The sequence below is a fragment of the Lissotriton vulgaris genome, chromosome 9, assembly GCF_964263255.1.
Source record: "Lissotriton vulgaris chromosome 9, aLisVul1.2, whole genome shotgun sequence".
NCBI lineage: Eukaryota > Metazoa > Chordata > Amphibia > Caudata > Salamandridae > Lissotriton > Lissotriton vulgaris.
Genome location: NC_141697.1, coordinates 653297711 through 653322582, shown reverse-complemented (window position 1 = coordinate 653322582; position 24872 = coordinate 653297711). Strand labels below are relative to the sequence as shown.

The 24872-nt window shown below is 45.6% G+C and overlaps 1 protein-coding gene across 1 annotated transcript in view; it reads right to left on the bottom strand.

Annotated features, from left to right (window-relative positions):
* PLCB3 (phospholipase C beta 3) overlaps positions 1-24872 on the bottom strand; it is a 471198-nt gene that overhangs the window by 8972 nt on the left and 437354 nt on the right. The window contains exons 7-10 of the mRNA XM_086936724.1: positions 19905-19980; positions 19649-19749; positions 18763-18929; positions 1910-2056 (exon numbers count right to left, since the gene is read on the bottom strand). Of these exons, the coding sequence (XP_086792850.1) occupies positions 1910-2056; positions 18763-18929; positions 19649-19749; positions 19905-19980 (491 nt within the window). The remainder of the gene's footprint in view (positions 1-1909; positions 2057-18762; positions 18930-19648; positions 19750-19904; positions 19981-24872) is intronic.

The following is a 24872-nucleotide window of genomic DNA, read 5'->3' as shown; positions in this document are numbered from 1 at the left end:
CGTGAGACCTTTGTTTTACAAATTAGAATATTCTGCCCTCTAGGGGCGGAATGTTCTAATAGCCTTAGAGCCTTCCGTAGTGGGCTCTACCAGCCATTAAAGGCCCGCTCCCTTGTTAACCCCTTCACTGCGGCGGCTATTCTGCCGCAGTGCTAAGGGGTGGGGCGGCCGCGCGGCGGCCGTATGCTGGTGACGGAACCGCTCCGTCACCAGCCTCGGTTGAGCTGTGCTCATGACTGAGCGGTTCCGTCATGGCCCGCCCCGCTCAATGGAACGTCCAGCGCAGGCGCGGAATTCGCGCCGCGCAGTCGTTCCGAGCGGGCCATGACGGAACCGCTCCGTCATCAGCACAGCGCACCCGCAGCTGATGACGGAGCGGTTCTGTCATCAGCATCCAAGGAGTTAAAGGCCCTCGCATTTTGCTTGGGTCTTTAATGCTGGAGCGGGCCTTTAATGGCCGGTAGAGCGTTGAATGGCAGGTTCTAAGGCTATATTAGTATTATTTTGAGGAAATGCAGCGCTCCCATTCATTATGTAAATTTCTTCTCTGGGGATGTGTACTGCCAGAGGGAACACTTCCCTTTCTAAACCCTGTACCACAGCATCTGAGTTTCCCTTAGTAGCTGTCTGGCTCAAGAACAGTCTTGCTGGACACTGAAGAATTAAATGCTAATATCACTACAATTAGCTTTTTTTTTTTAATGTTTCACTGATTTAAAACAGGTAAACACCACCATGAACCTAGTTACTTACCTGTAACAAAAGTTTTGTTCTCTTGAAACTAACAAGCTGTGCAGACCCAACCAATAGACGGCGGAATAATGCACTGTGGACTTAGTATATGTTTGGAGTGCAAAACTAACAAACATTGGGAAAGCCAATAAGTCTCGCCTAGGCAAGAGCAATAGGTTTTAGCCATGTTGTACACCAGTGTGGGTGCTGCTCAGCATGGTTAAACATTAGTGAGGTAAAGAAGTAGAGTAGTGTAGAGAGTAGTGGAGTGGCGCAGAGAGTCATGGAGTGGTGTAGAGAGTCATGGAATGGCACAGAGTGGCATGGAGTGGGACAGAATGGCCTAGAGTGGCGTGGAGTGGCATAGAGTGGCGTAGAGTTGAATGGAGTGTAGTGTCATCGAATGGCATACAGTGGAGTGGTGTAAAGTGTTAGTGGAGTGCCGTGGAGGGTGTAGAGGGGTGTAGAGTGGAGTCTAGTTGAGCAGTGTAGAGTGTAGTAGAGTGTCGGAGAGTGGAGTGGCATAGAGTGTCATGGAGTGGTGTAGAGAGGCACTGGATTAGTTTACATTGGTGTTCTTCCAGCTCACAGGATGGTTCAGCTTCCAAAACGTTTGCATGCACTACCTGTTTGAACAAGCCCAATACAACAAGTAGGATTTGGAGATAAGGCGTTCCTCCACATCCAGTATAGTCATAACAAAAAAGTTATTTCTCCTATACCTGCAATAACTTGTGGCACATTAGATTTTGGTTTCTGTTTTTTGTTAATGAGTCTGATCTCAGAGAGTCCTTCAATTTTCTCTATTTCTGCTGAGTCACCCACAGGGCCTTTGAATCTTGATTGAACTGTATTATTTCTATTATTCTTTTCAGCAAATCTCCGACAGAGAAGGTGGCTTATCAATGCAAAAGTAGGGTAGTATGTTGATAAACAGGGTGGTTTGTTGACAAGAAAGAAAACATAAGTGGTATTTTATTAGTCACACATGCTAATTTGCAGGCACACAAACAATGCATTCCCGGAAAACAGTTGTTTACACACAAAGTAGTTTCTTAATACACAGTACGTAGTTCCACAACATACAATAGATACACTGTTGCGTTAGAGATAAGCTAGATAGTTTAATTCCACGAGAGAGCTCTTGCCCTTCACAAAAGGTAGTTTGCTGACATACCAGTGAGGTAAGTGTTGTGGGATGAGTTGATGAAGTAGTTGCTGAGAGGCTGTGTCATATCGTCACTCAGATCAAGCTTGTCTGGGGGCACAATGCTGTTCTCTTCCCCTCCGAGGAACCGGCTGAAGCCTTCCATCGACATTTGGTCTAAAGAAAGGCAAAAAAAAATGTGACTCACTTCGAGCCTCTGCATGTAGGAGAATTTCACCTTTTGAGGCATAACTGCCACTAAAAGATTATTTAGCCATGAGGGCCTGGTAATCTGCATAAGGTAGACAGGTCTAGGTGGGGCGAGAGATGAATGAAAGAGCCAACAGCCTCTATCACCTCCCACACTGCCATCATTTACGAAAAGACTGAGGGCAGTCTATCTTGAAAAACCAGAGGGAATATTCCCTGATTTTTTATATATATATATATATATATATATATATATATATATATATATATATATATATATATATATATATATATCTATATAAAGTCCTATTCACCTTTTTCAACATATCTCTTAAAAAGGATGGTACCCCTCACTCTCACTTGGTGACTAGCTTCGTCATGTGGGCCTCCTTTACCAGCACCTATCAGTGCAAGGTGGGCTCAGCCAGAGCGCTTTTCAAAAATGTAATCCTGAGATTTCTATATCATTAGGGTACAAACTGTTAAAATTGTATTAGAGAAAGGGAATGAGACTAGCTTTAATTGAACAGTGCCTGATCTATAGAATTTCCCCCCTAAAAAGGCAAGGGAGTTGAGGTAAAGGTAACTGTAAATGTTCCTCCTTCACTCACCCATCTTTGGCAACATGTTTCAGCTATCTGGTGTACTAAACGTATGCCTGGGCTTTCTTCAGGATCTATGCCTAACCCTCTGTGTCTCACATCTTCAGGATCTAAACCTAACCCTCTGTGTCTCACATCCTTCACCTAAATCTAAGTGTAAGGAAGATAAAAACATAAATTAACCAAATCTAGGCAATTCTCCTGGGCCTGAAAAGGAAAGGGTAAGTATAACTAAAATTACCATTAGCCTTGCAGTAGGTTATCATCACTAATCAGCAACCCAACAGGAACAGGCTTACTTTCACGAGTGCATACACTCCACTGCAAAATGTGAGCTCGGTGTTGACTTCTTTTCAACTAGCTACTAAATCTATGTAGTTCCTGGGGGCTGGAAGGCTTAACATGCGGACCCACTCCGCATGATACAATGTGGGTTCGGTGAACAAAGTCATGGTTAGGAAGATCGTGCTTTGATCAATGTTTGGGTGTTTGTGCATGGTATGTCTCTCATCCACAATGTTGTCTGATTACACAGGTCGTAACACTACAGGATAATATAGGTCTTTCCTCCAATCATAGTATGATTTTTTTAGAGGCAGAAAGGGTGGTCATAAGGATAATGTTACTTACCCTGTAAGCATCGATTCTTGGCATGTAGAGTTGTAGATTCACATGCTTTACATACTCCTGCCATCTAGTGTTGGTTCCAGATGCGTGCAAGTTATTTTCCTGCGAAGAAGTCTTTCCTAGTCACGAAGAAAGGTGACTCCTCCTTTCGGTGATAGTGCGCATGGTCATCAACTCCATTGTTAGATTGTTTTCTCATAAAAGGGTGAGCATGGAGTAAGTAAGTGTAGTATAGAGATGCCCATGCATATCAACGTATAACTAAGAACTGCAACTTCAGGTACCCGGGGAGGAGAGGTGGGCACATGCGAATCTACAGCTCTAAATGCCATGAACAGATGCTTACTGGGTAAGTAACAGTACCCGTTTGTGGCATGTGTGCTGTAGATACACATGCTTTGCATAGACTATAAAGCATTATACTCCCAAAGCGGTGGCTAACCTGTAGATGTTGCAGATGTTTGGAATAGTGTTTTTAGTACTACATGGCCTACATTAACCTGTTGACGTACTAACACATATATACAATAATGTTTGGTACATGTGTGTGGTGTAGACCATGTAGCTGCCTTACATATGTCAGCTAGAGGGATGTCGCCTAAAAAAGGCCACCGATGCCCCTATTTTGCAAGTGGAATGCGTTCTAGGAGGTAACATTTTTTTTTACTTTTAAAATAGCAAGTTTGGGGGGCGTGGCCAAGATGGCGGATTGAACAGACGTCTACCCGAGTGGCTCCCTGTCTTAGTCCCCTTTAGCGCCCCTTTTGCAGCTGAATACACCCCCCACGCACCTCAAGCCCTGGCTGCTCTCGTGGGGCATCTCACGGCTGTTCCGGTGTGACCGGGCACTTAGCTGCAGCCACTCCGGGACCTTCCCTGGCTGAGAGTGCGGCGCCTGGACCGCGGAGAGGTGAAATGGCGGCCGAGCCCGCCAAGTGATTGCGGCCGTGCCTTTCCCTGGTGGCGGACCAGGATCCACCAAAGACCAAAACCGCCCGCGATCCCTACTCGCTGGCCTGGAAGCGGGAACGAGAACGGGCGGTTGGCGACGTCCACTGCCGGCGGTGCGGCACCAACAGCGGAGAGGGGCGGAGCCAGCCGGGAGGAGCAGAAATTGAGGAGTTTGCCTGCGGGACGGTGGTCCCTGGTGGGCGTCCAGCAGCACACAGACACCACCACAGCAGGGATCCGGGGGCCGTGCTCCTGTCAGAGCTTCCGGCGGAGAAGCGGACTCACTGCGAGACACCCATCCTCTGGACCTGTCGTGGCCGGGCCGGGGTGCAGCCCTTCCCAAGCTAAGAGATTGATCTAGGGGTGAGGCGGAGATAGGCAGCGCCCCGAGGCGACGGACACCACGCGACAGAACCGTCCCTCGGTGACCGCTGGGATCAACTATACAAGCGCTGGACACCCGAGCAGCGCCGCGGAGCAACACACAACCAGGGAGGACCGCACCAGAGCCGACGCGGGCACACACCGGAGCCCCAGGGGCCCCGAGCGGCCCACACGCAGAACTGGAGGCGGCACAGTGGACATCATGGCGGGTCTCAGAAAGAAAGGGGACCGCACGCTCCCCAGAGATGCTCGCGAAGAACCAGACCAGGCCTGACAAAGGGTCGACCCCCCCCCCCCCCCCCCCCCCCCCGAGGTCCCGAAATCACAACCGGCTCCCTCTAAAGACAATTTAACACCCTCAGGGAAGATTTCTAATCACTGAAACAGGACGTAGCCGGTGAGGTCAGGGAGCTCAGGCGGGACGTAGAAGGCCTTGGGGAGCGCGTAGTCACTATTTAAGACGCCGATCGGGCCCGGAGTGAGGAGGTCGAGCAGTTACAACAGGAAGTCCTACGCCTCAAAGACCAACACCTGGACCTACAGGCCCACGCGGAGGACTTAGAAAACCGGTCCCGTCGAAACAACATTCGGGTCCGGGGTTCCCTCTTCAGACAGAGGGGGCGGACATCACCGGCTACCTACAAGCCCTTTTCAGGGACATACTGGGAGAATCTCCAGGCTTTGGCATCAGGATAGACAGAGCACACAGGGTGGGGCCTCCCCGGCGTTCATCTGGCCCGCCTCCGGACATTCTGGCCTTTCTCCCTGACTTCCCACTCAAAGAAACAATCCTCCGCGAAGCCCGGCGGAAACAACCGCTTAATTTCCGCGGCCATCCCATTGCTCTGTACCAAGACCTTTCAGCGATCACTTTTCAGAAATGGAAGGCATTCAAGGTAGACACGGACTTCCTTCGTAAACACGAGATTCCGTATTCCTGGTGCCACCCGTTCAGACTTATTTTCAAATGGAATGGAGCCATGCAGCAGCTGCGCTCGCTCAAGGACACATGCACGTTGCTGGGCATAGAGGTAGCGGAGGAGTCTTCACCATCAAGGCCTGCATGGGGACAACCCAGAGACAGCTGGTACACGGTCGGCTGCAGAAGTTCCTAGAAGTCACACTTGAAGCCTGAAGCCCACGTCATCTCGCAGGAGAGAGCTACTGCCATCCTAGAGGTGGCCAAAGAAACAGCGACCTCTGATTGATTCTGTCCCAAGGGGGGGGACCTTTTCGCCCGTTTGTATTCACAGCGTGGGGACGGGCGGGGGGCCACGGATGCCACCACTGGACACTGCTCCAACAGGTAACACTACTACAGCCCTGTGGTAATCTGACAGGACTGGGACTCTGGACTCACACAGTTGGGGGGTTGGGGACCAGGTGGTGGGTGGCAGGGACGGGGCTTTGTGGTCCAGGGGTGGGGCTAGGGGAGGGGGGAGGTGGGGCAGGGTTCGGGAGGGGGTTGGGGGTGGCAGGGCAGTTGACAGGGTTTTTTTTTGGGGGGGGGGTCCTCCTTGTCCACCTATTTTTGAGTTCCCTTTTTTTTTCCCGCGCCTTGTTCAGAGCCATGCAGGTCCTGCTGATAACACGTGATGTCCCTCCAACTGAAAATCCTCTCTCTTAATGTGAGGGGACTTAACAACCCTATCAAGCGTCGGGCAATACTCTCCCTCTTGGAGCACTCCACAGCAGATATCTGCCTCCTACAAGAGACGCATTTTCTGCCGAAGGGTCACCATCAACTTAAGTCCAGAGCCTTCCCCATGCAGTTTTTCTTGTCCTCACTTAAGAAGGTGGCGGGAGTAGCGATTTTGGGGGCAGATGTACCAAAAAAAAAAAACATTTGCGTTTCTCAAACAGCGATTTTTTGAGAATCGCTATTTGAGAATTGCAAAATGGTATGTATATAAAAATTCGCTATTTTTTAGTAATTTCTTAAAATTCCTTAATTGCGATTAGCAAATTGCGAACCGCAATTAAGGAATAATTTCCCATTCATTTCTATGGGCCAGGAGGCCCATAGGAAGGAATGGGAAGTTATTCTCAATTTGCTATTGGCAATTTGCTAATCGCAAATTGAGAATAATTTCAAGGGTGCAAGGGTGTCTTAAGGACACCCTGCTGCACCCCTGAAATTTACATGTGTGCGCATATGGCGCACATACATGCCCTAAGGGCATGTATGAGCGTCACATGGCACCTTTACAAATGCCAAAAAGTGCATTTGTAAAAGAATTCACAAATTACCACCAACTACAAGTTGGTGGTAATTTGCGATTTCTTAGTGTAAATTCGCAAAACTTAATTGCTTCTTACATAGCATTTAAGGAATCGCAAATAGACGTTCTTCCTAACTACAGTCAATCTAAATTAGAACCAAGCTTCACAATTCAACTGGAGCCACATTGTTTCATTTACTCAGTGTATATATTCATGCACTAGTCACCATGCGCCGTTTATGCTGATCACATTGTCACTTGCGTTGCCAACTTGTTCATCACATGCACATCTTGAGCACCAAGTACAATTAGGGTTGTATTATTTGTTTATTTACAGTGCTGCTACAACTGTAAAATGCCCATCCTTTTCTAGATAAATAGGATGCCATGATCACATTTGAAACAACTAAAGAGTCTCCTCATATCCTTTCTGATAATGTTTATGACCTATCCTTTCTAACTATCTTTCAATAATACCAGTTGGGATACTACATGTGTATTTAGATTGTCTACCCCAATCCCAACATGGTTGATTGGTTTTTGCTCCTGTGCTTTATACAAAACCAGTTCCTCCACAGGGCATTGCCCTTTGATGGCCGGTGTGCCCTATGGAGTTTGGGCATTTTGTGTTTTCGGCTGTGGCAAATAGTTCTATTAGTGGAAACCCCCACTTTCGGAAGTAAGGAAGGAGAACTTCGGGTTAAAGTTCCCCCTTGTGCATTTGTTGTCTTCTCCTGCTGAGAAGATCGGCAATTTGATTGTTTACTCCTGGGAGATGTTCTGCCAGAAGATAAATCTTGTGATGGATCACCCAATTCCAAATGGCTTGAGCGAGTGTTAACAGTTGGAAAGAGTGTGTCCCACTTTGCTTCTGCACAGAATACATTGCTGTCATATTGTCAGTTTGGACTAGGACAGTTTTGGCTATGAGCTGAGTGTGCAAAGCATTTAGTGCTAAGAAAACAGCTAAAGGCTCTAGACAGTTGATGTGGAGAGTCCTATGCTTGTTGCTCCACATGCCTTGTATTGTGTAATGTTTGAGATGAGCCCCCCAACCTTTTAGAGATGCGTCTACTGTGAGCACGTTTGTCAAACAGGGTCAATGAAAGGCCAGCCTGCTGATAAGTTATGTGGGTCCCACCACGGCAGAGAGCCATGGGTGCAACCGTCTACCAACACTTGATCGGTCAATAGACTGTGATTTATTCCACTGACATGCTAAGCATTCTTGTAGGGGGTGCATGTGAAGCCTCGCATGAAGTACAACTGCGATGCAGGACGCCATCATTCCCAGTAATTGCATGAGCACTCTGGCTGCTAATGCTTGGTTGGGTTGAAACTGCAGAATGGTAGCTTGAATATTGTGTATTCTGGCTACACAGAGAGGCTAGAGTGTTGACTGTATCTAGTGTAGCTCCTAGATAAGACTCCATTTGTGATGGATGCAGGTGAGAATTTTGTGCATTGATGGTGAAACCCAATTGATGAAGTAGATCTATTGTGATCTTGTTGTCGTCTGAGATGAGCAGCAACCACTGCCAGGCATTTGGTAAAAAAACTCTGGGTGCTGTAGACACTCCAAAGGGAAGTACCTTGAACTAGTAATGCTTGCATGCTTTCACAAATCTGATGTATTTGCGATGAGCCGGATGAATTGGAACATGAAAATTTGCGTCTTAATTCATGATTAGACAAAGACTGCTCTTTGTAAAAGTGGGAACACCTGTTGAAGTGTCACAATGTGAAAATGCTCTGACAGTATGTAGTGGTTTAGCTCTCTCAGATCTAAAATAGGTCTTAGGGAACCGTCCTTTTTGGGGATGAGAAAATACAGAGGGTAAACCCCTGAGCCTTGGTACTGTATGGGAACTGGCTCTATTGCCCCTTTTAGTAAAAGGGACTGGACCTCTTGTTTTAGCAAGCTTATGTGTTCTGGAGATAACGTGTGAGATCGTGGTGGAATGTTTGGGAGTTTGCTGGTAAGCTCGAGGCAATAACCATGTTGAATAATTCCAAGAACCCATTTGTCGGATGTTATAGACTACCAAATAGGGAAAAATTGGTGAAGTCTTCCCCGACAGGTGTGGTATAATTGGGGGGAGACGTGGGTAAGTTACTGTTTGTTAGGGGAAGGGGAGTTACGAGATGTGTTGCCTTTACCCCTACCCTTGAAGTCGTTGTCTCCATAATCTCCTTGAAAAAAAACACTGGAGGGAGAGGACTGGTTATTACCTTTGTAAGTGGAGGTATTTTGATCTGGGGATGTTGTTTTTGCCCCTCCTCTGTAGAAGGATCGACAAAAAGAACGTCTGTTGGATGCGGTTTGAAGTGCTCCCTTAGGTTTGGCGACTTCAGTGTTCTTTTCATCTTTTCTAACACCTGGTCAACATTAGGGCCAAATAGGTGTTCCTTATCAAAGGGTGTGTTAAGGATCGATTGTTGAATCTCAGGTTTAAACCCTGAGATCCTTAACCAAGCGTGTCTCCTGGGCACGATGCTGGTGTTAATCTCCCTAGCTGCGGTGTCTGCAGCATCTAGAGCACATCGAATAGAGTAACTAGAAATGAGCTTACCCTCATTTACCAAGTCCTGTGCTTTAGCCTTATGCTCATCTGGGAGGTATTGGAGAAGTTGCTCGAGGTCGTCTCAGTGTGCCCTGTCATACCTAGCTAAAAGGCCCGGGGTATTTGTAATAAGCCATTGATGTGCTGCCTGAGCAGCTATGTGCTTGCCAGAGGCATCAATTCGTTTTAACTCCTTATCTGGTGGAGGAGCATCGCCTGAAGTTTGAGAATTTGCTCGCTTGTGAGCATTTGATACCACTAGGGAATCCAAAGGCAATTGTCCTTTGATAAAGACGGGGTCTGTAGGAGAGGCTTTATATTTTTTGTCCACTCTAGGAGTTAAGATGCGTGCCCTGAGTGGGTCTTTCAAAATTTCGTCAGCATGTCGCATCATGCCTTTAACACCTTTGGTGCTCATGACGAGCTCAGTTCATCATGAGGCACAGTGGCGCTGTACTCATGACGAGCTGAGCTTGTCATGACCCATGTCGCGCTCCCAAGCGGGGATAATTCCCCTGCTGTGCTGAGCGTTCTAAAGAAACGGACATGGTCATGACAAGCTCAGCTCGTCATGAGCACAGCCCACCGTGCAGCGTGACAAGCCGAGCTCATCACAAGCACCATGGCGCCGGGTGCGGCCCCCTTCCCCCTGCGGCGAAAGGGTTAAGCAGTGATTCTTTGTGAAGCTCTACCCCATGGTAATGTGCAGCCCTGGCAATGAGTTTGTGGTGTGATGCACTGTCGTCTGGAGGAGATGGTTTAGTTGGGTACAAGTCTGGATCAGTGGCACCTGGGGGATCCACTGTGTAATCTGTCCATGGATCTATTGGAATATGTATCCCGCCCCCCCCATCATCTGCATCATCGTCATGATGAGATTGAGGAGAATCTTGAGGTGTAATCTGCAAAGGATTCTCAGGTGGTGACGGAGGAGGTGGTGATGATGGAAAGTGACTTGTAGCCACAGTTTTTCTCTTCAAGGGGATTTTGTAAGAAATGTCCTCTTCTTGAAGCTTGCGTTTCTGAGGTTTTTTTTGTAAATATGACCAGCATCAGGGTTAATATGCAGTATTTTTTGCTTTAGATCGGGTGTTAAAGGAATAATGTCCATTTTCGGATCCAAAGGGGTATCTTTATGTTTCAGTGCCGAAGTTTTCGGTGCCAATGTTTTCGGTGCCGAAGGAGGCTTGCCTTTCAGCACGAAAGATTTGGCTACGAAGGTTGCTTGGCAATCGGCGAAGGGGATTCCCACTCCGAGCTGGGCTTATGCTTGGAACTGGAGGCTTTCGGCTCAGAGGAGAGTTGTTTTTTTTACTCTGCACCGAGCCGAAAGGCTTGACTGTTGTTTCGGTGCCGGACCCGAGGGTGAGGCATCTGAAATGTCATCTCAGTGCCGACGTTGGCCAGAAGGCAGATGGAGTACCAAAGCCTTATGTTTTTCAGGATAGTTTGTGGGGACAAGGGGTCTTCGGTACTTACGTCACCTTGACCCGGCAGCAGTTCCTCGGCGTCGGGGGTCGATCTCGAGTTCTGAGCCTAAATCATGTTTGTAGAAGGCTTCCTCCTCCTTGCCACGATATCTTCTTGGCCTGAGTTTTCACCAAAGATATCCGGCGTGTCCTCGATGCTTTGACGCTGCATCTCCCGACATAGAGCCCGACGATCGCAAAGAGTCTTCTATGAACGAAACGATCTGCAAGCGTCACAATTTCCTTCTTTGAACTCGGGTGACAAGCACAAGTTGCATACTTCGTATGAGTCGGTTCGCAGATTCTTCGAGTGGCACCAAGGACAGAATTTAAATGGAGTCGGATCCATCAACAAAGAGCTAACCGAGCACGGTTAGGACTCTTAGGCAGTCCTCAAATCTTTCCGATAGAAGGTCGATTCCGATGTCAAAATGATATGCGGAGAAGTGGGAACGCGTACGGAAACAATACTGTTGAGGTAGAGAAGATTGCGCGTTGAGATGAACCTGAAAAATGGCTTCAAACCGGAGTGTAGCAATATACATCCAAACCCGATGGCAGAAAAAAACAATCTAATAATGGAGTTGATGACCATGCGCACTATCACCGAAAGAAGGAGTCACCCATACCTCGTGACTAGGAAATACTTCTTCGAAGAAAAACAACTTGCAAACATCTGGACTCAACACTAGATGGCAGTAGTATGCAAAGCATGTGAATCTATAGCACACATGCCTCGAACATTGCATTTCGTCCAAAAGGGATTATCGAAGAGCAAGAATAACAACATCAGTGAATTAACAGATGTACATCCGCATCTAAATGGGGCAGCCATAGCCAATCAGCATATTGGTTTACATGAGTTGGGATGATGTAACCAGTTAATGAAAGTGAACTTATTCCTAAAGCCAACCAGAAATAGAGTCCGGTGGCAGTTTTCACACACGGCACAGTACACTCCTCCCCCAGATATATAAAGAACCTATTGTTCTCAGTATGAGTTAGTCTGCCAACTTGGGTACCCAAGTACCCTTTAAAATTCAAGTGGCTACACAGGCGTAACTGTCCTGCCATGCAGGGCGCACCTTACCTATTCAAGATGCTGTCCTTGTTGCAGGCCTATGGTGGGTCTCTCCCTACTCTGCTTGTATTTGTAGAAGGAGCTGGCTACTTTTAAAAAGGAGACAGGGTGCAGGATAACAGGATTTTCAGGTTGTCACACAGTCAGTGACTAGCGACACTTCCTCTGCTTAAAGTCATGACCGTATGAAGGCCCTGATAGGTATTGTGGTGAACGTCTTGGGACTAGTAATGGTTTTAATATACTGTTTTGGGTTTATATGATGGCCATGTGAAGACAGGCTTGGTGCAAGTGGGGGTATTCTTTAAAAAAAAATATGGACCCTCTATGTTGTGCCTCTCTGGTGGCCATGTAAAGACTGGCTAGGTACTGTATTCAGCCTGTCCGGAGGGTAACCTGTTTAAAAGTTATCTGTTTGAGTCACACATCTGGTAAGTGATGAGATTCATCTAGGGGCTTGATGGCAGAATTAGGAGGCTAATGTATGTTTTTGCAAAATCATTGGGCTACATAAGACCTCATTGCTGTATTACGAGTGTGAAAAATTTAGAGTATAAGACCATCAGTTCTACAAAACATCCACCATGGAGGCCAGAGTTATAAAGTGTCCTCAGATTCAACACTGAACCAAGATGTCTATAATCTTGTTTTGCAAAGATTTCTAGAATTGTATTCTATGTTGTAAATGAAGATAGCTGCAGAGTTGTTGAAGTCGAAGCAGTGCCTCACTGTCGGGATTTCATGGACAGTTATCTGCATGACACTTACTGCCAATGAATGTAGTTGTTCACGCCCCCTTTATCTGTACCCAAGTGACAGACCAATGTCTGCTCTTTAAATAACAGGATTTGTTTAGTGTCGCTGATATTGTCCCTTCTGTTTTTTTCCATCGCAAGCCAATTCTGTTTATCGGCTGTATGTGGACGCTCTTTAAAATGTGCAACTAATTTGGTGTTTAAAAGTCCTTTCCTCAAGGAAAATCTGTGCTCCAAAATCTTGGTTTTGGTCTTACTAGTGGTCTTGCGTACATATTAAAAACTGCAGAGGCAATGTAGCAGATATATCACATTTCCATTGTTGCATTTACTGTAGGTCCACTGTTTTCATTGTGTATTTAACCCAAGATTCAACGTGGTAGTGGTTGTAGTGTGTCTACGCACGCTGCAACGGCCACAAGGTTGGTGCCCCTTGAAACACGGAAGTCTCCTAAGGGTTTGCTGTCCATTCGTGGTGGTGACCTGGGGATGCATATCTACTACTCTGTCTTGGATACTTTATCGTGTCTTGGATGCAACAGGAGTCTTACAAATCTTTATCGGTGGCAGTAAGGATTGTCCAGTGTTTGGGGATAGATAGTTTTAGTCTGTTAGAAAAAGCAGAGAAAGTTGTAACAAGTCAGACAAGTTGAGAAATAATTTCTAAAATGTTCAAGCAGTTTCTTTCCTTATTTTTCACCCTCTCGTTTGCACTCCTAATGATTCTGTCAGGATTTCCTTGTTTATTTAGCTTAGCACCTCATCATCATATTCACGTAGTTTATCCAGATCCTCAGAAATTGTACCATAGAATAGGGTGGCTCTCAAATCTTGAGACTGGATTACGTTCTGCTGTTTTCTTGTTAACTGTGGTAACGATGGTTTCATCTAATGCTGTGATCAGGGAATGGAACTACCACTGTTGGATGTGAAGGATACGCTGCAGATGATCCAACACCAATGTGAAGCGGTGGATCTCATCCTGCTGGATCTATCTGCAGCCTTTGACAGTCTGACATGATCCACTTATTTCCCGCATTTATAAAATGTCCATAAAGGACACAGCAATGGGATGGCTTTCACCCTTAACCCCTTAGCTGCGGCGGCTATTCCGCCGCAGTGCTAAGGGGGAGGGGGATCGCGCGGCGCTCCCGTGCTCGTAATGGAACCGCTCCGTCACGAGCCTCGGGTGGGCTGTGCTGGTGACGGAACGGTTCTGTCACGGCCCTGCCCGCCTAATAGAACCTTCAGCGCAGGCGTGGAATTCGCGCCGCGCTGGCGCGGCGAGCGGGCCGTGACGGAACCGTTCCGTCACCAGCACAGCCCACCCGAGGCTCGTGACGGAACGGTTCCGTCACGAGCACGCAAGGGATTAAAAAACAATCATTGGCCAGTTACATTATCCCCATACACATCTTCCTACCACAGAACATAGTGTTTTGTACCACGGGGTTCACACTAAGCCCAACTCTGTTTAAGGTCGCCCTTGCCCCTACAGTCAGCAAATCAGATCATTTGGCGGGATAGTATGACTTTAACAGATGATACCCAAATATTTAATAAAATGAAGAGCGAGTCACCCTAATATAGTCTAATTTTATTGACTGTATGAAGGGAGTAGGCACATAGATGGAACAGAACTGTTTGAAGCTCAACTCCGAAAACACAGAGGCTCTCAACCTAGGAGGTCCCAATTCAATCTAGCCCCAAACATGGTGGCTTTTGGGTTGGGAGGCCACCCCATTCCAGCGGATTCTGTTTGCAATTGTAATTTAGGGTTTATATTCAACAGCAAATTGAACAGCTCAAACAGGTTTCAATGTTAACCTCCAGATAATAAGATTACTGTCACACACTGTAGTTGGCTCTCCTGAAACATTCAATAAGAAAACTTTAGGTCATTCAAAACCCGACAACCAGGGTAATATTGCATCTACTGCAATGTATTGGAGTCTCCCAGCACCTCAGTGATCTAACTGACTTACAGTCGAAAAGCAATTACATTTAAGGCAGTTTGTATGTCAATGCTCTTTAAGGAATAGCGCCTTAATTTATTAACATGCAGATGACTGTTCATGTGCCCTCCATTTATTTTTTGTTTGAATATATTTTATTGGTTTTTCAGCATTTCTACACACTTAGTTTTTGAACAAGAGGAAATGATAGACATAATCTGCACAACACCATAACGACTATACAACACAGTGGTAATACATGGTGAGTTGTTTAACACACATCACATTCCTTTGACAGGATCAATGGAGAATATGAGAAGAGATGGTGACTTTCTGTACCTGCAAACGTGACGTCGTATGGTGTCTTGTGCATTGTAGTTTGAGATATGGGGATGAGATGTGATGTGAGGCGGCGTGTTCTCTCGTTTGTGCGCCTTCCCCTGATCTCATCTATTAGTTAGCTTGTGGTGTCTCCCCCAACGTTCATGTGCCCTCCATGAATCGAAATTGGGATGACAATCTTCCTCCTACGTAGCCTCTTTAATGTTGAACACTTTTCTTTAATGTCTGCACTGCACTCGAAATCACCTGGTTTTCGGGAACATACTTAAAACGTATGTCCTCACATGCTACCTCACTCAGCTTAACAATACAGTTCAGGATTGGCAGTCTTACTGCTAGGATGACTTGTTGGTTACAGCATGCTCTATAAAAAGCAGTGACATAACACAATTAAATCCAGGAAGGAAACTGCTCTATTGCCCACTGTTATGGTGAACCTAAGATGTTTATCATGTTTGTTCATCCATTCTAAAGATCCAAGTATTTTTTTTCTTCCTCATCTTTCCAAATTATGAGAACATCGTCAATATATCTCTTTAAACCATCTGATGCATTTTTAGTACTGTTTGAATGTACTCCGCACTCTGGTTTCTTCACTGTTGTGCACATACAAGTTCACCATAATTAGGGCACACAATCATTTTTTTTTAGAGATTTACATAGCGCTAACTAGACCCGAGAAATTGGGTATCAGAGCGCTTTACATTAGCACCAGTTTCGTTATAGGACACGTTCATTTTTGTTAGGCACGGGGAGATTAAGTGATTTGCCCAGAATCATAGGATGTTGCGCATCATTGCCAAGACTCGAACCCGGTTCCCCAGCTTCGAAGTCGACCGCTCTAGCCGTAAGGCTACATCCTCACCCTATTGCATGCTGGTTCCGTTGGTAATACTCATTTTCATATTTGAAAATTATCCATCTCAAAGTCAGTCGTCTGCCTTCCATGGTGAGCCATTTGGAGGTCTGGTATTCCCATTCGGTTTTAGGGAGTATTTCTCCTACTGTTCTGATGGTATCCTCTTGGGGAGTGCTGCTATGTAGTGCTTTCACATCTATGAATATCAAACATTGTGGCTCTACACTGTACTGCATATCCTTTAAAAGCTTGATTGTCCATAGTATCCTTGAAGTGAATTGGCATGTTCAGCACTAAGGGTTCCAAAAAGAAATCCATGAACTGTGCTAAATGTTCCAATGGTGAACCAACTGCTTATACTTTTGATTGTCCAGGTGGTGAAGCACTATTCTTGTGAATTTTAGTTGAACAGTAAACGTATTGTACTCTGGAATTCTTAGCCATCTGGGGCAGTGTTTTAGAATACGGCACTCACTCCTTGTTAGCACCGAGCGCACCTTTCAAAACAACAAGGAAGAGTGCGCCATATTATATTGAATGCACTGCCACTAGGACAGCCTCAAAGTCATGGTGCCTTGGGGGCAGCGTATTCAAATGAAAGGCCGAGCGACTTGGAATCAGCCGCTCCTTGCTTCGCTGTGCAGGCAGCTACCCGCCTGCACTTCAAAGAGGGGTTGAGAGATCCCCTTGCAGGCAGGTGAGTGACCGCACCTGCTTCCAAGGGGATGTCTGGGGGGTCCATACAACCCCCTTCAGAGGGCTGACATCAGGGGGTGCATTGACAGTGCCATCTTTTAGGTGGGGCACTGTTAGAGCGCTCTCCTAACAGCTTCTTTGCCTCTGCGCCCACGTCTATAATACGGCACAGGGGCAAACGGATTCCCTCATTTGCATGGGGCCACGCTCTGATGCAAATAAGGGAACACCTTCTGGTGAGAGCACAAGCTTTATCTGTATTACAGAAAGGGATGTACAAACATCTGCGGCCATTTCTGTAATACCAAAGTGCCCCGTGGGCATGCAAAACAACGCTAACACCCGTTGCGCACTGAGGACACTTTCATAATACGGCCCTTGGAATTAACTTTCCTCTTTGAAATCCAATCCATAACTCTAACTGCTTCTTTCAAGGAGTCAAATTCTTGGTAACTACCTGCATTGGATTGTCAGGCAATTTTGTGTAATTCTTGCTGTCTGAGAGCAGTAGTTCACATTCCTGTCGGCAGGTGGTCTTAAATGGTATGCCTATGGCTCCGCACTTAACTGATTTTATTGCAAAAGTGTTGCTGTTGGTACTCTTCCTTCTTCCCTTGACAGGTTGCTGAACGTCCTCTTCTGGTCACTTTCAATCTTCTACAGGTCTGTCTGTGCAGCTTGTTTGAAGGTAATCCGTTGGTCTTGCACCATTTGGTTTCTGGAGTAAACTGAAACTTAGTCCTGAAACTAGTATCATTCTTTGTTACAGTGTCGTTGATCAGTGAATTATTAGTGCAACCATACTTTCCTAAAAACAACTGTTGCAGTTTAATTCTGTACTTGAACAGTTGGGTGTACATTCTTTGGCACAAAGCCAAGACCTTTCTCGAACAGCTTTATTTCCATCTCATTTAGGTTAGGGTATCTACTTAAACTTGTGTAGGTCAGACACCTTTCCACTTAAGTTAGTTTGAATATCCCTGCCCTAACAATATTTTGACAGTTTGTACCCCATCATATAAAAATCTTAGGATTCTTTTTTAAAAAGAGCTCAGGATGAGTCCACCTTGCACTTATAGGGGTGCTGGTGAACGATCCGCCCGTGATGAAGCAGGTCACAAAGTCAGAGGGAGTGGTACCATCTTTTTTAAGGAATATCTTTAACAAAAAGGTGATTATGACTTCACTGTGATTAGGGATTGGCTTAGAAGAAGAAAGGATACTGGCGCCATCAGGTATAATCTTCCCTCCAATTTATCGAGAGAGTGACCCCCAGACTTTTTGTGAATAAAATTCTTGGTAGGGTAACATGGCCACATTGGGGATAAGAATATTGCTTTCATAGTCAACGGAAGAATTTACTTGCCATACTCTGCACAGTTTTGTACATTTACATGCCTCTTGACTCAGTACTGAAGTGACCTTCCCACATCTTTACTAAGTTCCGCGCCTGAGGCCCTCTTACATATTTTTACTACCCAGGAGGTTCTGTGCCAGCCACACTTAAAAGGGAGCCTTAGATACTCCTGGCAGACCATCTGCCACCACTCTTGAGCACATCCCAGGATATCAAAGTATCATCCTTCAAATGTGTGTAACCGTGCTACATTTAGTCACTTACCATACCATCTTATATTCATACAAATGCCTCTTGCCAAAGCTGTAGCATTCCCTCAATCATCCAATTCCATGCTCACTAGCCTCACTCACTCTTCCTTAATCACTCACTCAAACCTCACTCCTTGCACATTCACACCATGGCTTAGTCACCCTGCTCTGTATCACTCACACTGCCTCATTCATCCTACTTTATATGTTAGCACTCCAAGGCAGTTAACCTAGGTACTCAACTTTGCCTATGGCTCACTGTTGTCCTCAATGACTCACTCCCCTCTACCCAGTCACCTTTACTTCCCACCCTCTAACTCCGAGACTTCCTGCCCTTTTAGCAAGGTCACCCTTCCCACTGACTCCACTTTCCTATTCATTCACTCTGCTTCCTCATACAATCACCCCAAATTCTTTCTAAATCCCAACATCTCATCCAACCAACCTGCTTACTCACCATCTTTTCTTGCTCACTTTTTCCATCCTCCTGCTCACTAACTTTGCTCTTTTGCCCCGTCTGCTTTTCCCATCATCCCTTCCATTTCCCTGCTCACTAACCTCGCTCCAGGAACTGGCGGTTGGGCTCATACTTTTCGATGAGCAGCCGCACCTGGTCCTTCTTCAGTGGTGGATACAGAATCTCATTGAGTCGAGGATCTCGTTGCCTCTGGTTGAGGAAGTCCATCAGCTGGTCCAGAGTCAGGTACGGCTTTCCCTTGGCACCCCTGCAAACAGGGGCAGTGTCTAGTTAATGCAACAACAGCCACAACACCAACTTACAAAGCATTACCACCCTCCACCAATGTTAGGGGATACCTAACCGTCACCTGGCGTCCATGACATTTAACCTTTCTAGCACTGCCTAAACTCCATGGTTTATGCTTTACTAAACAGCTTAAAGTCTGAGATCAAACAAATGACATCCACTTTGCGAGAGACTTCCTAGAATGCGCTGCATTTTGTGATATAGCATCCCTCGGAAAGGCTTTATATGGAAAGGTAGGAGCTATTGGAAGCGTAAAATGGTCTGTTTCATCCCCTCTGCTCATTTCTCCCATACAACTGATACCACAGACCACTGGCTGCCTCCAGATGCATCTCTGTTCTTTGATGCCTAACACTAGCACTTCATCAATGAGTTTTAAAATAAATTCAGAGGGTCTCTGTGCTGATTACATCACTATTAGGTTTCTTTCGATGTAAAGTGTATGAAGGTTCTAGGCAAAAAAGCCGCTCATTCCAGGATTTTCATGTTAACACAACAACTCAAGCTGAGCTGTCAGTCTGAGGTTTAGCTAAATACTACTGAAGCATCACTTTCCAAACAGGTGCCTCAGATACACTGCAACAATTCATAAATGTCTCAAGGACATCTCTTTTAGCCTTATTTGACAGCAGCAATGGGTATGCTTCACAATAAAGAGGGCAGAAAGAGAAAACTTACAGTTCCAGCAAGATCTTATCAATGTCTGGCCTCAGACAGAGCTTGTTCAGGAACCTCTCGAAGATCTCCAACGTGAACTCATCTGGCTTGATGGACTCACTCTGTAGGGTAGAAGGGGGTGGGGCAGAGAAGATCAAAGCAGCTCTAGTGACTGTTAACAACTTACAATGCTTGCGGCTCTTACTAAGGCCCTAATTCCATGAATAGCTCACCCCAAAAGCTTACCCAGCTCCCCTCAAAGAAGGAAACAACATACCCGGTTGAAATTGAGACCACAGGACTCCAGGGCAGTCTCCACGCGTTTCTTGTCAGCTGAGAACATCTTCAGGATGCTGCACAGAAATGGATGGTGAGAGATGCGTGAGATATGGAGAAAGGAATGAGGAGTCTGGTATTCTAGTGAGAGGGTCCCAGATGTGAGGAGGTCGTCTTGGGAATCTTATCAAGGAAAGGTGGGAAGTGGTAATCTCTTATACGACAGAAAGCATGAGAAATGTGTAGATAAACTATAACGTACTTGTCAACTCAATCTCATTTGGTGAAGGTCACCCACTTTTCATTCATATTCAGCCTCTTGACAAACAAAATATTTTTGTAGATTTTGAAGGGGTCACCTTTATTTCAAACTAATGACACTCTCCAAAAACTCTTCACTCTCCTTTTGCCTTCATGGCATCACACTCTTCAACTTCTGACTTCACCCTCTTTGAAAAGTCAACAAGTTGGCAGCAGTGTTCCCTGTATTTATATTCCTCCGAGTGTGGCAACAGTATAGTGGCGCAGACACACGTTAATTGGCTGAGAGCGATAAGCCACTTCACCAACAATGACCTTAAGTGAGCTACCACTTTAGAGAGGGCTTGGTATGGGAGAGGAACTTAGTAAGTACTGAAAGTTAAAGGAAGCTAAAGGAGGCCAGCAAAGATTCATAGAAAAAAAAAGAGGTAAGGATGTCTTCTGGTGCTTTCAACAAGACCCCATTTTCTCCTTTGATTTGAACAAAATTACCTCCCACTGAAAGTTGAGGTAATATGGCGCTGTCTGCACTGTGTTATGCTTAAATAAGGGTAGATCTTATTTATTTTATTTTATTTAGTTTTCTTGTAGAGCGCTAACAATCATCCCAAGGGGATATCACAGAGCTGAGATTGCTGAAGTGCGGGTGCAGTGGGCATATATTATGGCTAAAAGAACAAGGCACTTGCCTTCAAAAAGCCTTTCCAGGTACAGACTAACTAACCAAAGATTTCTCACCATATAAATTTCCAAAGGCACCTGTCTAGATTTGGAAGATTTTCATCTCATTTCAACTCTCTCACGAGCTGGTTCATGGCATTGTGTAGCGCTGCGTTGGGTCCATCCTGCCCTGGATGTGACTTTGGGGTCACTATATCTGCACCAGCTCTGCTCGTTGACTTAAGTTTCTTTCTCATCTTTTTCTATGCCATCGGACGGTATAAAAATCAGAATATGCCCCTGTACAGATCTCTAAAGTTGGAATCTTATTTGTGTCCTATATGAGTCCATTACACAGAAAGAAGATGAAGGTGGGTCACTGAGGAAGGTGAGGTTCGATAGAGTCTCTACCAGAAAAGGCCTTACTGAAGGTGATTAAATTGTTCTTCTGACAGAGACTTCTAACCGCAAATTCCTCACCTTGGGTATAGATGTCAAAGCAGTACCTTCTCAGGTGGAGTATCAGTGAAATGGCTCAGACCAGGAAATCTAGCAGGACTGAAAGGACAATGTACCTGCCTCAATGGAAATGGCTAATGAGGTGGTTGTGCTTCGTGAACATGTGGAGGGACCCCCATGCAGTACCCTTACTGATGTCGAAAACTGGGACACCTCACACCAGCGTAGTGTTAGCAGCCTTTTCTCCAGTGGGAAGATTTGCAAGCCTTCTGGGGCCTGCTTCTTGGCTAGCCCAAAGCAGATGTTTATGCATAATACATTTCTTCAGGGATGGTTCTCTTTTGTACGGCTTTTCACTTTTTGATTCCAGAGAAGACCTTCAAAAGTTAGTCATGTAATCGATGTAAAACCTAAGGGCCTGCTTAGGATCAAGTGGTGCCACTCCTCCTCCTTGGATGAATGAGGTATGGCGCAGAACAATGGCAACGTGAAGGATTGCCTTATGCGAAAAGGCGTGACCACTTTTGGGAAGAAAGCCACCTTTGTTTACAGGACCAATTTGTCTGGAAAGAAAGTTACGTAAGGTTTATGGATGGACAAGGCACGGAGTTCCCTCCCCTGTCGAACAGAGGTGATAGCTTTATGGGCAACAGATGTATAGGACAGCTGTATAGTGGTTCAAAAAGAGTGCACATCATATAAATGAGAACCAAATTAAGCATAAAATGTGTTGGTGGAAACGTGTGGATCAGCCCTTTCAAGAACCACATCACAATGGGTGATTTGAAAAGGGATGGCTGATCGGGTAACAGTAGGAAGGCCAAAGGAGCAGAAAGACCAACCTTAACTGTTGCCAAAGCAAGCCTTGCTGGGATAGAGAGACAGAAAACAGTGAAACATCAGCCAAATGTGCCTGTAAAGGCTCAATCTCACAGGAGGACCACTAGATAACAAACCTCCCCCAGCGTCCTGCATATAGGGTTAGGGTGAAAGGCCACATGGATGACACCAACTACTTCAGGAGGAAGATAGAAAGTCATCAACCATTGCAAATTAATCTCCACACAAGAATGTGCAGATTGAACAGACTAGGCTGAAGGACCTAGCCCTGCTGCGACAGGGGGTCCTACTCAAGGGTCAGTCGAATCAGAGCACATAACGCGCATAGCACGAAATTCCAGGTACTACACTCCACTCACCCAGTCCTAGGCCACTAGGATAACTTGGGCGTGTTTTTTCTTGATCTTTTACAATTCTCTGAACAAAGGAGGTAGAAGTAGAAAGCTTTATGGGAGTCACAAGCACAAGTCCAGATGGAAGACACCTCTGTGGGAGTCGTCTTGAGAACTCTAGGGTGCAAAAGCTTGGACATTGCAGGTTTTCTGTTGTGGCGAATAGATCGAGCCAGCTTTCTTCTCATTGTTCGAAGACACCCTCTGTGCCACATCCAAATTTAACTGTCATTTGTGATCCGCTAGGCAATGTCAGCTGAGTTTGTCCACCCTGGCGTTTAAAGATATTACCATGTGCTTGGCGGTCAGCCACTTCTTTAGAGGTAGAGCCACTCGACACAAACTACAACCCCACACTGCCATGTTTGTTGCAGAACCACATGGAGATCAAGTGGTCTATGAGAACCTGTACCTGTTCCCCTGTGACGGACATGAGTAACGCATTCAGTGCCAAGTGAATCGCCTACAAGTCCAACAAGTGGATGAGCAGACAGGTCTCTGCTGCAGACCAAAGTCCTTTGAACCAAACCTCTGACAAATAACCTCCAAACTGAGCAACAATGCATCCGTCATGACCTCTAGTTCTGGGTGAGGTAGGGAGAGGGGTCTACTGCCAGTTCAACTGCTGTATCCTTAGACACCTGAATGGAATCCAAAAAGGTCCCCTCGCACTGAGCTCACGGATAATTCATATGCCACTGCAGAGCACGCATGTGCCACCTAACGTGGTCCACAAGCAGGTTGCTGGAGGCATGTACCACCAGGCTTTCTGGTGACAGATGTTAGAAAGAGGACGGCAGTGTCCCAAGGAGTATGCCTGTGCCAACTTGTGGTCTACGCAGAGGCCAAAATCTTAGTTTTGCCCAGGTGCCCAACAGTGTTTCCAAAAAGGTCTCATTGAATGGCAATAGAGGCTCCTAGTTAGTTTTTCCAGGATAAAGTACTTCAGTCAAAACCACTATATCACTATGGCAAAAGAGGCAGATTTTTCTGTGGCTACATTTGGGAGAGGCAAATGGAGGCCAGTTTTAGGAGAAGTATCCAGGCCACTGGTGCCCAGCAAGACCAGAAATAAGTTCTTACCGTAACAGACATGGCTAGAATCGTCAGTATTGTCTCCAAGTTCTTATTGGTGTTGAGGAAGTGATATGAGGGACACAATGGGGCTACAGGTGAGGTTGGCCTTTTTCCAAATTCCGTCGATGTTCTGCAACATAGCTATATTTATTTATGTTATTTTTATTTTGAAGGTTTTCTATAGCGCAAACAAGACCCTTGAGGGTATCAGAGCGCTTTACAAAGTAAATATAGGAGATACATAGGCAAATTGTAACAAACAGAGTTCCATAAAAATCCAGGGTCGTTTAGGTATATAGGCAAATCGTAGCAGGCATAGAGTTCCATACAAATCCAGGGTCGTATATATAAGCCTGAATCAAGTGAATTTAGCTATGAGAAGAGATTTGACTTCTTTTTAAACGATGCATGGTCTAAATCCTGTAGTCTTAAGAGCAGACATGGTGCTTGTACACTAGAAATTTGAGGGGGAAAAAAATCTGTTAAGCCTGACAGATTCAATGGAGTGAGATCCACATTGAAAGGCATAGAAAGTAAAGAATTGATATCAGTGCCCGGAAGTGGCACAGATATAGTGGCCCTGACATCTCCCATCCGGAGCAGCATGGACCTGAATCACAGCCATACGATGCACAGCCGCACAACGCAACCTACCGGAGTGCGGAGTGATTTGCCAAGTAAACCTTCCAGATTCAGTCTGACATCTGGGGAAATTCCTAGTGTGAGGAATTTGCAATGAGAAGTCTCTATCAGGAAAAAAAGCACTAAAAAATGTCCTAAAACACCATTACTGTGAGGCAACTATTCTTTCAGTAGAAACTTTCTGGTTGGATCTCTTTAGGAACACTAACATTTCATTTGTGATTTAAGATGCCATCCACTAAATCTTAGCGTCAAAGCACTTCTGACAATATTAGTGTTAAAAAGAGTAAAGACCTTTACTTCCACATTACAATTTGCTGGTTTAAACGAGTTTTGTTTGTTTACAGAGGTAGGACTCATACTTTCAGAATATTAGAAGTGCTTTGACTGACTGGCATTTGTTAATATGGAAGACAGAAGCTGCATCATACAAGATGTCATAGAATAAGTAGTGTTTGTTTACCTTTACAGATGCCAACTGTTGCTATGGTGCTCCCTTTATGAACTCATAAGCTAGTTGGGTACCAGCCTTGAAGCCACTGATGAAACCAACCTAGAAATTACCCTTCTAAGATTAATGGCCACTGAATTGCTGCAGTGTGCAATCTTTATCCCATGTATAAGGGGTATCCTTTGTG